Source organism: Zonotrichia albicollis, chromosome 1 (assembly GCF_047830755.1).
Source record: "Zonotrichia albicollis isolate bZonAlb1 chromosome 1, bZonAlb1.hap1, whole genome shotgun sequence".
In the NCBI taxonomy this organism is placed as follows: Eukaryota; Metazoa; Chordata; class Aves; order Passeriformes; family Passerellidae; genus Zonotrichia; species Zonotrichia albicollis.
In genome coordinates, this window is record NC_133819.1 from 32,304,897 (window position 1) to 32,319,847 (window position 14,951).

General features: G+C 46.1%; 2 protein-coding genes across 3 annotated transcripts; both read left to right on the forward strand.

The window, feature by feature from the left end:
• The first annotated feature begins 102 nt into the window (after positions 1-102).
• Positions 103-3,834, forward strand: NUP42 (nucleoporin 42). The gene is made up of 4 exons (XM_074537375.1): positions 103-245; positions 1,669-1,755; positions 2,875-2,959; positions 3,093-3,834. Exons 3-4 carry the CDS (start codon positions 2,923-2,925, stop codon positions 3,689-3,691), a joined length of 636 nt encoding a protein of 211 aa, XP_074393476.1. The 5' UTR covers positions 103-245; positions 1,669-1,755; positions 2,875-2,922; the 3' UTR covers positions 3,692-3,834.
• A 3,363-nt stretch (positions 3,835-7,197) lies between these two features.
• On the forward strand, positions 7,198-13,992 carry LOC102067893 (nucleoporin 42). Of its 2 annotated transcripts, none has more exons than XM_074537380.1 (7): positions 7,198-7,355; positions 8,676-8,925; positions 9,584-9,678; positions 9,955-10,031; positions 11,879-11,965; positions 13,087-13,171; positions 13,311-13,992. In XM_074537380.1, the coding sequence occupies exons 1-7, from the start codon at positions 7,247-7,249 to the stop codon at positions 13,916-13,918; spliced, it is 1,311 nt and encodes a 436-aa protein (XP_074393481.1). In that variant the 5' UTR covers positions 7,198-7,246; the 3' UTR covers positions 13,919-13,992. The 2 variants fall into 2 exon arrangements, with proteins under 2 accessions (XP_074393481.1, XP_074393487.1); XM_074537386.1 differs by having other exon boundaries at positions 7,204-7,355; positions 8,752-8,925.
• The last annotated feature ends 959 nt before the right edge of the window (positions 13,993-14,951 follow it).

Consider the following 14,951-nt stretch of genomic DNA (forward strand, 5'->3'; position numbering starts at 1 on the left):
GAGTAAACTTCAAAATTTGGTGCTTGCCTGCCTCTACCTCGCTTGTGCTGTGGATTTTTATTCTGTTTTAGTTCTGAAGTTCCTCCAGCTTCTCCTAAGTAAATCCTGGTTTTTCCAAGTCAGTACTTCTTAGTAGACTTGATCCTCGTTTCCTTCCTCATCCTGACAACTCTGCCTGTACAGACAGGGCTCGATGCACTCACGGTCTCCATTGTGGTTCCTGCAGCTCCCTTCTTTATTCAGCAGTAAGTGAAGGGTGTGCGACTTTTTTTGTTTTCCCTTGCCTTTTCACTTCTCCTGGCCACGATACGTGTTCCTGGTGTCTCCACTCCTTAATTCCGAACTACTGGAATTCTGGAGGGAACAGTGCTTTTTAGACTGGACAGGCACTTTTATCTGTTTTGCATCCGCTTTTAAACTCGCGGCCCCCGTTGTCGCCAGGGGTGAATAGTCCCCGGCAGCGCGGGGCGGGCGCGCTCGTCCTTCGGCTCTGCGGGGCTCGGGCCCGGCCCCGGGAGCGGCATCCCTGCTCTGCGGCACCGCACCCCCGGCGCTCCGTGCCCGAGCGCGGCGGGACGGACGGGACGCGGGCGGCTCCCGCACCTGCCCCGGTGCTCGCCCCGTGCGGCCGCTGCCGGCGGGAGCCCCGGGGCAGAGCGGGCCGGGCGGGTCTCGGCTGGGGCTGTCGGCGGCAGCCTCTGGTTCGGCACTCCCGGGATTGTGTGCTGCCTGAAGGACTGCGGGATGGGCCACGGGGCCGTGGGAAAGCAGCCCGGGCATCTCCGCTGCCGGGAGCGGCTGCAGCAGCTGCGTGCTGTTCCCGTTCTCGCCGCCTTCGGAGTGGGGCAGCTTCGGAAGGCGAGGCACTAAACGGAGAGCCGAAGGCAGAGCTTGCCTGTCCTTATTCGTGCTCAAAGAGCCGGCGTTTGCCGATTCATCTGGGGCGTTTACGCTTCTGGAGTTCTGTAATGAATCCTTCGTGTCTCCCACTGTAACTGTTTCAGGACAAGACGATGTACCAAGGCCCCTGTCTTTTGTAAATATGGAGGTTAGGTTAGAAGTTAGAAGTATTAATCTCTTTTCTTGGAAGTTTTTGATTTTTCCTGTCCTTGCAGGCTTTTCAGATGTCTTCTTTCAGAAGAACTGCACCTGGAGTACTATGACAGCAAACTATAATTGAGAAATGTGTAAGCAGTTTAAAAATGACGACTTATGGGGACAGTCTTTGGGACAAGACTTGTTGCCAATCTTCATGTGGCAGCTCTTGACTTATCTCCCAACTCTAGGAGATGATCAGAATGCCAAAATATCCTTCAATTCCTGTGCACCAATGAGAATGCCAAAAAAGCAGCTGGTCCGTATGGTCTACCATACCATCATCTTTTTGCCTCAGATCTCTGGCTCAGAATGTCCAATCTGATATTGCTCTTTATATAAAGATATAAAAATTTGATATAAGGGCAACAGTAAGAGTATTTAAATGAATCCTGTATTAATAACAAAAAATTCATCTTTTCCCCTTGAAATGGAAGGAAAGCAAAATTCCTATGTTGGATTAGTGAAGTTTCTTTTCTGATTCTAAATATTTTTGTTGTCAGACCACTTTTTTTATTTTTTAAAGCCTTCCCCAGTAATAAAAATATGCACTTTATTTCTCTCTCTTTTCAGATAGATGCTGTTGAACTGTTAGCAGAACAGTGGGAAAATTGGTTGATACAGTGGAAAGCTTTAAATGCAGTAGCCAAAGCAGCATTGGTAGGTGTTCACAAATGGCAACATATCTGTGCTTGATATCATTTTTAATGAAATAATTTACACAGATGTTTATTAAGGCTAAAAAGAGATTTCTGAGATGTGGCAATTGTGATGTGCCACATGGCCATGTTCTCAGGACTCCTGAAATCAGTGAATCCCAGGTGCTATTATAAAGCCCTTCAGTTAACTGGGGGAAAACGTCCATAGGGATGGTTCCATGGTAGCAAGGCAGCAGCTGGATCCCAGCTTTGGAATACTCTCATTGCAAGCCCCATGAAAACAACCAGAGCTTCAGTTTGGCATCTGGCTGTGTACATGACCAGGAAGGGGACAATCCCCACCACACCTTTTTTTCCCATGTGCGGATGTTGACTTTTCCAAGAGAGGATCAGCAGAATGGAGCAGAATTCCCCTCCAGGACACCTTAGGATAAATGGAGCATTTGGCCAGTGTCAGAATTGAGGGAAAGGTGGGAGAGAAGCCTTTGGATACCATTTGAAGACAGAAGGAGTCATTGGTGTTGGGAAGGTGACAAACACTTGTGAATGGAGATGGGTTTGCAGAAGCAAATGCCTGAGTTCAAGCCTACATGAAATAATCAGGGAGGCAGAGGAAGTGGCTCTCTTTGAGTGCAGGCTGCATGAAGTGCAGGGAAGGTTGAGTGATGTGATGCCAGCCCTTGGTCTGTTCGGTGCTGAGGGTGGACAAGCAGGATTTGGGCTTTCCCACAGGAAAGGGTGACAGACACAGATGTGCTGAGGACAGGGAAGAGAGTGAGTCAAAGCTGTGCCCTAAGTACAGTCACAGAGCACAACCTGGAATTGTAGGAGATGAGAAATTGAGCTCCCAGGGGGGATCAGGTCATGGACTGACAGGCAAAAATCGATCAGTTGTTACAGGTTTGCATTTCTGGAGGGTTTTACAGAGAAGAGCAGGTATGGCCTTAGAGCACTTAGAGCTCTGCAAGAACAGGCAGTTGTGAGGAGTGATCACTGTCCAGCATGGTTGGAGTTGGGTTCAGTATGACTGGGCAGCTCTGGTTTTGTTTCAACTAGCTAGTGAGAGAATATTCCCTGTTTTGGAATCTAGTTTTCATGTATGTCTCTGGAATTTTTTCAGCTCTCTGCTTTCAAGGCCACAGGCACTCAAGCAGCACCTGCCTTTGGAATGGGAGGACAGCAAACCTCAGGCTTTGGGCTGTCAAGTAAGTTCCCATTCCAAGAGCCAGAACATTTACACATTTTCTGTAGTTTGCTGCTGCATCTTTGCAATACAGCAGTTGTTTAGTAACCCTTGGGTATGAATTCTAATATTTTTTGTCAATTCTCTGCTTCCAGGCTTTCCTGTGAGCAGCAGCAGCAGCAGTACCAGTGCCAGCAATTTCTCCTTTAAAGCCAGTTCCAGCCTCATCAGTGCAGCACCATCTGGGAGCAGCCCTGCTGCTGGGAGCTCTTCTGCTGCTGCAAATCCTCCTGCATTTGGGACAGCATCCTCTCCCAGCACAGCCCAGTCCGTCGGCTTTGGCAGCCCGGCCGCTCCCTCCGCAGCCTCCTTCTCCTTCAGAGCAGCTTCCACGGCTGGTGCCTTTGGGACTTCTGGCTTCTCAGGCTTTGGCAGTGCTTCTGCTGGGAGCTCTGCAAGCAGCCCTGCAGCAGCCTTTGGAGCCTTTGGTGCCACCGTAGCCCCTTCTGGCTCGCCCTCGAGCGGAGCTTTATTTGGGCAGGGCGGCGGTGCCGCTGCACATCCTGTCACCTCAGCGTCCGCTGCGGCCGCCAACGCCAGCCCTGCCTCAGACAAGTTATTCACCCCCAAGAGCGAACTGTCAGCTGAAGAGTGGCAGCAGTTTGAAGCAAAGGAGTTCACAATTGGAAGGATTCCTCTGAAGCCACCACCAGTAGAACTTTTAAATGCTTTTGACCTTTTAAGTTTATTCTGAAATGTTGTTAATTTTTGTTTCCTTTCTCAGTTCTCTTTTGCAGAAACAATTGCACAAGTATAAACTTTTGAACCTTGTATTGGGATGGACTTCTTACATCTGAAAGATGAACTGTTGAAACTAAAATAGAACATTTCCTTCTATGTGCTGTCCTGTGAAATTCTTTACAAAGACTATATGAAAAATATGGTGTCAAAAAAAAGAATGTTTCAGTCAGATATTTAAAACCTACTCTTGTATCAATGTATTATCTCCAAATGTACAGTCTGTGGGATGTAGGACTGGCCACAAAAGCTTTTTTCCCCACTGCCCCAACAATTGTTATTGTAAATTTTTTGGTGAGCTCTTACTGATAGTTATTACTGAATGTGTGCCTTTGCTATCTGTCTATAATCTATTGTTTTATTACCCAACTTTACTGAAACTAGATGATCTGTGAGGGATGCCTGTATAATTTCCTCCAGTCCCCTTCACTAATTATCAAAATCCTCCAGCATCCTAATGTTTACATCTTTAAGTTGACCCTTCCTGTCCACAAATGGCACATGGATTCAGGTCAGAAGGAGGGGCCATTTCAGAGCCCAAAACCCCTGCCTATCCTTTTGCCTTCTCTAATACCATTCTCTTCTCATCCACATTAAAAAGGGGTTCAATATAGCCTACATATCCCACCAATTAGGGCTATGAGTCAGCATGATAGTTTCCAAAAGCTGATACATTCCTTCAGGATTCTCTCATTATGAACCCACAGATCATTTCCAATTCAAAAAATCAAAAATAGTACAGGGAACATGTCCAGAAAAAAAATGGCTGATGCTCTGACCCCACTGCTTGTCTGTGCTCTACATTTTGAGCTGTATCCTCTTTATCCATCTCCACCCTGCTGTTTTAGGGGTGTGGAATGAAGGGAAGTAACATCTGCACATAAAACCTCATCCCCTTTTCCAACATCCGCTGTAAAATAATATTAATCTGCAATGACACATTTTCCCCATACTCCAATTTATAAAGTGGCCACTCATGATGACAATATCTCTTCATTTTATCTTTAGTCACTGGATCTCCCCTAAACACATTTCAGCTTTTGGGGATGCATCCTAGATGCTATGGGGAAGAATTGGGCATTGGCATGTTCCCATCATTTAATTTAATAACATTCAGGTTATGCAATTCCTTTACCCTTAGGTCCAGACCTTCAGTAGTTACACAGCCCCAGTTCCCCTGACTGGTTACACTGATAAATATGCACCATTTGAAAGAGGAGCACTGGTGTACCTACTGATCCAAGAATTCTATTCCCCTTTTTGCCCTTAACTTGAGTCTCTCTGCAGCATTGCACCTTGAGACTGGAGAGGATTTGATGGAGTCCATGATCAGCTGGTCAGTACATGCAGCAGTCCTGTCTCATCCAATTGTCCATTGCCAGAGGAAGCAAGATGGTCTAGTCAAGGCTTGTGGCCATCCCACCTGGACACCCAGAACTCCCAAATATGGATACCACTGGGTGCAAGAAGCAGATTTGCACGCAGAGTAGAGTTCATAGAATATCCTGACTTGGAAGTGACCCACAAGGATCATCGAGTCCAACTCCTGGCCTTGCACAGGACCATCCCCAAGAGTCACACCATGTGCCTGAGCTCTGCCAGGTTGGTGCTGTGACGATTTCCCTGGGGAGCTTTCTTAGCACCCAACCAGCCTCCAGGTGAAGAACCTTTTTCTAATACCCCACCTAAACCTTCCCTGACAGAGCTTCAGGCCATTCCCTCAACTCCTGTCACTGATCGGTGGTGAGAGGAGGTCAGTGCCTGCCCCTCTACTGCCTGAGAAGTTGTAGACTGCAACTCATCTCATCTCCAGGCTGCACAAACCAAGTGCCCTCAGGTGGTCCTCAGACAGTTTCCCCTCAAGGTCCTTCTTGATCTTCACTGCCTTCCTTTGGATGCTCTCTACCAGCTTTATATCATTCTTATCCTGAGGTGCTCAAAACTGCCCCCAGGATTTGAGATGAAGCCACCCCAGTACAGAGCCAAGCAGGACAATCCCTCCCTTGCCTGGCTGGTGATGCTGTGGCTGATGCACAGAGATCTTTGTTACATGGCTGTGCATATGGGCAGTGAATCCCTAAATGTAGCACAGCCTCTGTGTGCCAGCCAGCCACTTTTATACACTTCAGACAGCAACAGCTCAACATCTCCAAGCTATGCTGTACCTACAGTGAGAGGACTACAGAAAATGGCCTTAGCCTAAGACAGGGAGATTCAGGTTAGATATTAGAAAAACGTTTTTCACTGTTAGTGTGGTCAGACATTGGAATAGGTTGCCCAGGGAGTCACTGTTGCAATATGTGGTACGGTTTTCCTAAGAAAGAATGTTGTTTAATGCCTGATCTTTATATACTTTTAAGCCTAATCAACAAGAAGGGAGATTTAGTCCCTGAAAGAGATAGCAGCTGGCAAGCTCTAAATGTGCTCATGTGTTAGAAGAACATATTACTTGTAGGTAGAATTACCTTGTTAGGGTTCAGGGCTGACATGCTTCAGTGATCTCAGCCCTGGGTGAGGTTGACAAAGCTTGGGAAGAAGGAGTTACCACTGATAATGGACAAAAAGAATGCAGAATTTACATGCCACAAGAATATTTGTCAGAACCCTCAAGATAAGGAAGAAAAGAATAAAAACAACTCAGCAACTATGCTGAAACCAACTCTGACTGGGTAAAAGGTAATTCCAGCAGGGGGATCTGTAACCAGCAGCTCATGGACCACCAACCCAAAAAACCCATGGGCCCACAATAAGAAAAAGACTGAGCATGCGGACTAATTGACATGAGAAGTGAGAGAACAATTAACCAATAGAAGATAGAATGCGAATTAGTAAGAGAGCTGTGTAACTTGTAGCCAATTAATGCTAATTCCTTTGTTTGCTAAAATATATAAATAGAAAAAGTTTTGACAGTTGGTGTGCTTGATTTGTGGAGTACCATCTAGCACCCGGGCTTGTGCAACTGTGAAATAAACAGTCTTTCAAATGTGTAATTATTGGCTTCTCACTGGGTAATTAATCCAGTTTTTGCAGACAACATCACCATCCCTGGGGGTGTTTAAGTGGTGCCTGGATCTGCCGGGTGATGTGGTTTTGTGGATTGCAGTGGTAGGGATGGGCTGGTGGTCGGACTGGGTGATCCTAAAGGTCTCTTCCGACTTTGCTGATTCTGTAGCCATGGGCTGTACATCCCTTGGTCTCCCCGTAAGGTAACAGCACAGAAGCGCTTTACCGCGCAGGGTATATGGAGTTTATGTGAGACAGGGGCGGTCACAGCCGAGGGGCGGCTATTTTACTGTGTCCGCGCCTGCAGGTTTGCACAGCACAAATCAAATCTGCATTTGGCTTTACCAGCAGCTGGTTACAGCGCTATCCCCAGCTCTGACAGGATGTATGCGCCGGCCTATTCCCGCCTTTCCCCGGTCCTGCCCGGGGCCGAGCCCGGCCCGGCCCCACCCGCGGGCCCGCCCGGCGCCCGCCCGGCGCGTCAGAGACGCGCGACGGCGGGGCGGCCATGGGCGTCTGCCAGTTCTTCCTGCGCGGCTACTGCCGCTTCGGGGAGCGCTGCTGGAACGAGCACCCCCGCGGCGCCGCCGGCCGCCCCGGGCCGCCCCCGGCCCACGGTACCCGCTCCGCGCCGCGCCGGGACGGGACGGGACAGGGCGGGGGGACGGGGAGACGCGGCGCTGCCCGTCCCGGGCGCCGCTCCGAGCAGAGCGGGCCGGGCGGGTGTCGGCAGCAGCCTCTGGCTCGGCAGTCGCCGAGCTGAGCTCTGACGGAGGGTCTGGAGCACAGGACCTGTCAGGAGCGGCCGAGGGTGTTTAGCCTGGAGAAAAGGAGACTGGGGGGCGGCTTGTCGCTTTCCACAAGCGCCTGACAGGAGTCTGTGGGCAGGGGGAGGTCGGTCTCTTCTCTCAGCCCACCAGGAGACACAGCCGTGAGCTGCACCATGGGAGGGTTGGTTGGGCAGTCACAGAAAGGGTGACCAGACATTGGAATGGACTGCCCAGGGAGGTGGTGCAGTCACTGTCCCTGGAGGTCACTGGATGTGGCACTTGTGCCATGGTCTATTTGACACGGTGCTGTTTGGACAGAGGTCCGTTTGGTCAAGGTGCTCTTTGGTTGAACTCGATGGTCTCAGAGCTTGTCCAACTTGATTGATTTTGTGATTCTGGGGCTGCGGGATGTGCCTCAAGGCAGTGGGAAAACGGCTTGGAAAACTCTGTTCTCATGAGCAGCGAAAAAGTTTCCAGCAGCTGTACCCAGTGAAGGCTATTTCCATTCCCTTCTCTGGGTGTTTGGGGGCTTTGGGAAGGAAAGGGGCACAACAGAGAGCTGAGGGCTGCAGTGATGGCACGGCAGGAACTCACTGCAGCCACTTGTCCTTATTCCTGCTGGAAGGAGGGTCGGGGTTTGCCTGTAACAACACACACAGGTGTGTCTGAGGTCTCAAAGTGAAACTCGGGAGGACATTGTGCTGGAGCAGAGCCCCTGCTGGAGCTACGGAGGCAGGAGCCCCTAACATAAACTTACAGTGCATTCAATTCAATCTTTTTCTCCTGGGGTAGTTACTTCATGAAACAACCTAAGCAAAACTGAGCCAGTGTCTTTAGTGTCACGAGTTGTTGGCACAGTGATGTAGTTGAAGGTGTCTCTCTCATTAAGGCACAGGGGCGATGGAACTAGATGACTTTGAAAGGAGCCTTCCAACCCAAACTGTTCTGTTTGAGAAGAAGGACTTGAGAGCTACCCTGGGTAACTCACTAGTTAGGCTGACTTAATAATGAGGTTAACTTATTAGGAAAAAACTATGTTTTAATTTCAGACTTTTTATTGTCACTGTAAGACTAGTTATACTTACAGTTTTTGTTGATGTTGATTCATATCTTAATGATTTTAAATGTCTGTTGCTTGCTTTTCTGTTTGTTTGTTTTAATTGGCAGGTACTAGCGGAAGAGGAGGAGGATGGGGTGCCTCTAACCAGAGATACAGCAATGTTATCCAGCCATCTTCCTTCAGGTCTGACACGTGGGGTGGCAGCAGAGATCACGGAAGAGGATTCTTTGGCTCCTCTGACTTTGGATCGTCAGGAGGCAGCAGCAGAAATGCAGACTTTTCACAGAACAGGTTCTCCGCCTTAGCCAGCAGTCAGAGTGTTGCTGATGGCTCTAAAGATGAAGAGGAGAGACTTCTGTAAGTTACAGTCCTGTCTTACTGGAAGCATTTAGAATGAGCAGGTTGAAAGCTCACTGATTTCCTAGAGATAATGCAGAGGACATTATTGTGAGGAGAAAGCTGGGACATGGGAAGAAACATAGAGAACATCACTTCATTTGGGTCTCTGGAATGATGCTGGCATGGGGAGGAAGTGATCCTTGTTTGGCACCTGGGCTGGGCAAACAGTCAACTGTGAGTAAGATGATGTGGTATTTAAGTTGTGATCAGGAGGATAAGGAAGGAAACAGATTTCAGTGCTTGAAAATAAGAAATCAAAGCCCCTTTAAGCAAATGAATTATTTTACTTTGTTTTTTGTCACTTAAGACAACAAATCTTTCTGCCAACAGCAAAACTATTGGTTTCACAGAGGTGTATGTTACAGTCAGCTACAAGTGACCAGCACCTGCAGGCAGGTACTGAGAAGCAGCAGCGTGATTTCCCAAAGAAGCAAGGCTTTGGAAACACTTTCCATTACTTCTTTTGAGATTACGTTAAGAAAACAATTGGTTTTCATGGTAGCAGGTTTTTGACTCTAAATTTAGATTCAAACCAATTGTTTGAATTGGTTGTTACTGGCATTTTTGGTTTGACCATGCAATTTCACCTTCATCTGTGATTTTGGTTTTTTTTTAGTGAATGTGTAGTGAAAGACATGGAGATTTGGGAATCTTCTGGACAATGGATATTTTCATGTTACTCACCAATGAAAGAAAAGCCGAATGTCTCAGGTAGGTAATGTTTTCAGTGTTGTGTATTGCTGCTGTTGAGGATGTTTCTGTGACTTGCAACATTGTTGTACCTCTCAGCAACCATTTGCCAGGTGATGATTTGCCTTGTCATACAACAGAAAGGAATATTAGTGGAGGGAAAATTCAGTTTGGGCGTTCACACCTCTGACACTCTCTAATGAATGGGGTTTTTTTGTCTCTGACTATAGCTCTCTTAAGAGAGACAATGCATCAGTCTCTTTTCTTGGAGGTTTTTGACTCTTCCTGTCCTTGCAGGCTTTTCAGATGTCTCGCCAGAAGAGCTGCGTGTGGAGTATTATGACAGCAGAGCAAACAATATCGTTGGGAATTATGTAAGTATTTATCAGATGTTGGCTGGTGTGGACTCTCTTTGGACAGGACTTGTTGCTGTTCTTCAGGTGGCAACTCTTGACTTATTTATCTCCAACTCTAGGAAATTATCAGAATGCCAAAATATTTTTCAATTCCTGTGCATCAAAGTGAATGCAAAAATAGACACTCTTTGACTGAATCTTGTCCCTGCTCCTGTGTGTTATTTGTAGAAGTTACTTGAATCCTGTCTCAGAAGTTTAATGCCTTATACACTATTAGGCAGTTTGATTGTTATAGGTGGTTATTTGGTGCTTTAAATAGAACGTGGCCTTGTTCTTTTACATACCTTTGTTGTAGGGAATTAATGATGAAAATAGCAGCTACTTATTTTCTGGAAACAGATATGTATGTACTCATTTGGAAGTAAGGCATATGTTTTTATATAAAACATCTCTCAGTGTGTATATATCATTCCTCCCTTGTAGTCCTGTCAATACCAAGGAAGCTAACAGTTTATTGTTGTGCCAGGAGAGAAATTAGGCTGTTAGACAGATGCAAGTAATTCAAATTAATTCAAACTACATTGCACTCTTTCCTATTCTGGGTTCTGTGTTACAGAAGGAATTGCTTTTGTCCCCATTCGTGCTTCATAGATTTAGATTTACCAGAATCACATTTTTAGAGACAGGAGACACATATTTTTTTTTAAATTTCAATTAAAATAATAATAAACAACAAATAATAAGCAATCTGCTCTCCATGGCTATTTAAATAAATAAATAAATAGTGATCTCATCAAAGCAGTAAATGCAAGTTTTCCTAACTCTCGGTGTATAGATGATAACTGTATGAAACAGTTCTCTTACAAGATGTTTAAGTACAGCATGTCTTTTCCGTGTTTCTATTCTTAAACTGGGTCAAAATCTGAATTTTCCAGTTTGTTGTACAGGAGCAGATACCAAGCAACATGATCTTCCAGCATGTGACTAGACACAAAAGAATTATTGATGTTTGTGGTGTAAGACTCTTTTGAAAAATGAAGGAATTTGTCTACAAAAAGATTACTCACTCAATTTTTGCAGGCATTTGTGACACTAGGTGTTTTACTTGTCTAGGTTTTAGAGAAAATTCAATTAGGCCAGGCATCAAATTAGGTGTGTTGCTAAACTTAAGTATGAATGTCGGAAGTACGCATTTGGAATTCCTGAAAGGTTGTTTGAAGACTTTTTATGTTTTTCCTTAGTAGTAAATCACAGTTATCAAGACACAGATACCATTTATTGCTGCACTGTTCTGTGCAGTTATCTGATGGATCACACTCAGGGGGTTGTTTTAAATTAGGGAAGGTAATTTCATCAAAAGTAACTATTTTAGGATGATACAGTGGAACTGTTCTGAATTACAGTGGTTTGAAATTAGGTGGGGTTTTTTCAAAAAATGTGGAAGAAGCAAAGGTAAATCTTAGGACTTTAGCCTAGTGAGTGAGTGCATAAGTGGAAAGGCCAGATTGTAGAGTCTGTTCTCATATATATAAAACTTACATATCTTGTTTTGTTTCATTTCCCAACCCCCAGCATCTAATTCAGAAAAAAATAGAATTTGGATTTGAAAAGTCCCAGAACTTGTCTGAATGTTACTCCCATGTAAAGTGAAAGGGTTGGTTTAAGGACAATAGTAAGAGTTTAAAGGAATTCTCTGTTAAAAATATCAGCTCCTCACGTTGAAGTTTCTGGAAAGAAAATATCTTACTGGGTTACTGAAATTTCTTTTCTAATTCTAGATATCTTTTTTCCCTTCAGTTGCCAGATGACACTTTTGTTTTTAAGTCTTAAATAATAAAATCATGCTTTTATTTCCCCCTTTTCAGATAGATGCTGTTCAGACGTTAGCAGTACAGTGGAAAAATCGGCTACTTCAGTTGAAAGGTTTAAATGCATCCACAAAGGCATCTTTGGTAAGTATTCACAAATGGCATCATGTCTCTGTGCCTGATGTGATTTTTCATGAAGTGGTTTACACATATGTTTATTAAGGCTAAAAAGAGATTTCTGAGATGTGGCAATTGTGATGTGCCACATGGCCATGTTCTCAGGACTCCTGAAATCAGTGAATCCCAGGTGCTATTATAAAGCCCTTCAGTTAACTGGGGGAAAACGTCCATAGGGATGGTTCCATGGTAGCAAGGCAGCAGCTGGATCCCAGCTTTGGAATACTCTCATTGCAAGCCCCATGAAAACAACCAGAGCTTCAGTTTGGCATCTGGCTGTGTACATGACCAGGAAGGGGACAATCCCCACCACACCTTTTTTTCCCATGTGCGGATGTTGACTTTTCCAAGAGAGGATCAGCAGAATGGAGCAGAATTCCCCTCCAGGACACCTTAGGATAAATGGAGCATTTGGCCAGTGTCAGAATTGAGGGAAAGGTGGGAGAGAAGCCTTTGGATACCATTTGAAGACAGAAGGAGTCATTGGTGTTGGGAAGGTGACAAACACTTGTGAATGGAGATGGGTTTGCAGAAGCAAATGCCTGAGTTCAAGCCTACATGAAATAATCAGGGAGGCAGAGGAAGTGGCTCTCTTTGAGTGCAGGCTGCATGAAGTGCAGGGAAGGTTGAGTGATGTGATGCCAGCCCTTGGTCTGTTCGGTGCTGAGGGTGGACAAGCAGGATTTGGGCTTTCCCACAGGAAAGGGTGACAGACACAGATGTGCTGAGGACAGGGAAGAGAGTGAGTCAAAGCTGTGCCCTAAGTACAGTCACAGAGCACAACCTGGAATTGTAGGAGATGAGAAATTGAGCTCCCAGGGGGGATCAGGTCATGGACTGACAGGCAAAAATCGATCAGTTGTTACAGGTTTGCATTTCTGGAGGGTTTTACAGAGAAGAGCAGGTATGGCCTTAGAGCACTTAGAGCTCTGCAAGAACAGGCAGTTGTGAGGAGTGATCACTGTCCAGCATGGTTGGAGTTGGGTTCAGTATGACTGGGCAGCTCTGGTTTTGTTTCAACTAGCTAGTGAGAGAATATTCCCTGTTTTGGAATCTAGTTTTCATGTATGTCTCTGGAATTTTTTCAGCTCTCTGCTTTCAAGGCCACAGGCACTCAAGCAGCACCTGCCTTTGGAATGGGAGGACAGCAAACCTCAGGCTTTGGGCTGTCAAGTAAGTTCCCATTCCAAGAGCCAGAACATTTACACATTTTCTGTAGTTTGCTGCTGCTGCTGCATCTTTGCAATACAGCAGTTGTTTAGTAACCCTTGGGTATGAATTCTAATATTTTTTGTCAATTCTCTGCTTCCAGGCTTTCCTGTGAGCAGCAGCAGTACCAGTGCCAGCAATTTCTCCTTTAAAGCCAGTTCCAGCCTCATCAGTGCAGCACCATCTGGGAGCAGCCCTGCTGCTGGGAGCTCTTCTGCTGCTGCAAATCCTCCTGCATTTGGGACAGCATCCTCTCCCAGCACAGCCCAGTCCGTCGGCTTTGGCAGCCCGGCCACTCCCTCCGCAGCCTCCTTCTCCTTCAGAGCAGCTTCCACGGCTGGTGCCTTTGGGACTTCTGGCTTCTCAGGCTTTGGCAGTGCTTCTGCTGGGAGCTCTGCAAGCAGCCCTGCAGCAGCCTTTGGAGCCTTTGGTGCCACCGTAGCCCCTTCTGGCTCGCCCTCGAGCGGAGCTTTATTTGGGCAGGGCGGCGGTGCCGCTGCACATCCTGTCACCTCAGCGTCCGCTGCGGCCGCCAACGCCAGCCCTGCCTCAGACAAGTTATTCACCCCCAAGAGCGAACTGTCAGCTGAAGAGTGGCAGCAGTTTGAAGCAAAGGAGTTCACAATTGGAAGGATTCCTCTGAAGCCACCACCAGTAGAACTTTTAAATGCTTTTGACCTTGTAAGTTTATTCAGAAGTAACATGTTTTGAAATGAAATAAATTGCTACTTTTTTGTTTCATCTCTGAAGTCTCCAGCAGGAATAAAATTACAAATATAAACATGTGGACTTTGTATTTTATAGTTTATTGGTTATTTTGCGACAGGCTTTTTACACCTGAGAAATGAACTGTTGAAAATAAAATGGAGTATTTCCTTCTATTTGTTGTCCTGGGGAACAAATATATATTCTGGGGAAACACTCTTTACAAATTGGTTGTGTCAAAAGGAACAGTGCTTCAGTCAAGTATTTGCAGCCTACTGTGAATGGAACCCTAGACAGACACATGCAGTTACAGTGCTTTTTGTTGGACAGCCTTTTCTTACACCTCTTTGAATTGTTTGTGCAGTGCGTCGAGAGAGAGGGATGGCTCCTGTGTGGTCTGTGCCACACTACACTTTTCTGTCCCCTGGGAGCCAGTTCCTGTGCCACCTGACACAATTCAGCTGTTGCTAGTAGTTTCACCTGTGGTCACCAAGCCTGCAGGATTGTCATATACAGCCCTGAAAGCATTCATCCTGAAGAAGGAGCTTATGGGTCATTATTTTGGTGCCTCTTAGGTGAAACCTTCCAAGTAGTAGCAAAACTGCCTTTCTGATGGAAGGAACGATGGTGAATGATGGCATTTTGTTGTCAGGTTCTCAGCACTTGATAGGTGCATAACTAATGTTACCTCTCCTGAAGTCATGATGTTAAGACATCAGTTTTGTTGCCAAGACACTAAAGCAGGAGTCAGGAATCTTCCAGAGGATATCCTGGACTCAGGGAAGGAGAACATTTGCTCTTGACCAGGCCCTCCCCTTAGTAGTCTATAATTGCCAGACCTCATCTTTGAGAGGAAAGCAAAAGTCTACTTCAGGATACACATAAGTCAATCAGTGGTTTCTTTAACACTTGTAGGTAACATTTCTACATAAAACTTCACCTGTGTTGTGTGTCCCACCACAGGTCCATCAGAGACTGGCTTGCTAAAAGAGTGGGAATGACTGGAACAGCATCTAGAATGGCAGGCTGGGGGCAGACC

What these genes read in the sequence shown, in the direction of transcription:
- NUP42 (XM_074537375.1), top strand. Translation starts at nt 2,923, where the DNA reads ATGGGAGGACAGCAAACCTCAGGCTTTGGGCTGTCAA. An exon ending in CTCAGGCTTTGGGCTGTCAA is followed by an intron (nt 2,960 to 3,092) that starts GTAAGTTCCCAT and finishes CTCTGCTTCCAG; the next exon opens with GCTTTCCTGTGAGCAGCAGC.
- LOC102067893 (XM_074537380.1), top strand. Translation starts at nt 7,247, where the DNA reads ATGGGCGTCTGCCAGTTCTTCCTGCGCGGCTACTGCCGCTTCGGGGAG. An exon ending in CGGGCCGCCCCCGGCCCACG is followed by an intron (nt 7,356 to 8,675) that starts GTACCCGCTCCG and finishes TTTAATTGGCAG; the next exon opens with GTACTAGCGGAAGAGGAGGA. An exon ending in GATGAAGAGGAGAGACTTCT is followed by an intron (nt 8,926 to 9,583) that starts GTAAGTTACAGT and finishes GTTTTTTTTTAG; the next exon opens with TGAATGTGTAGTGAAAGACA.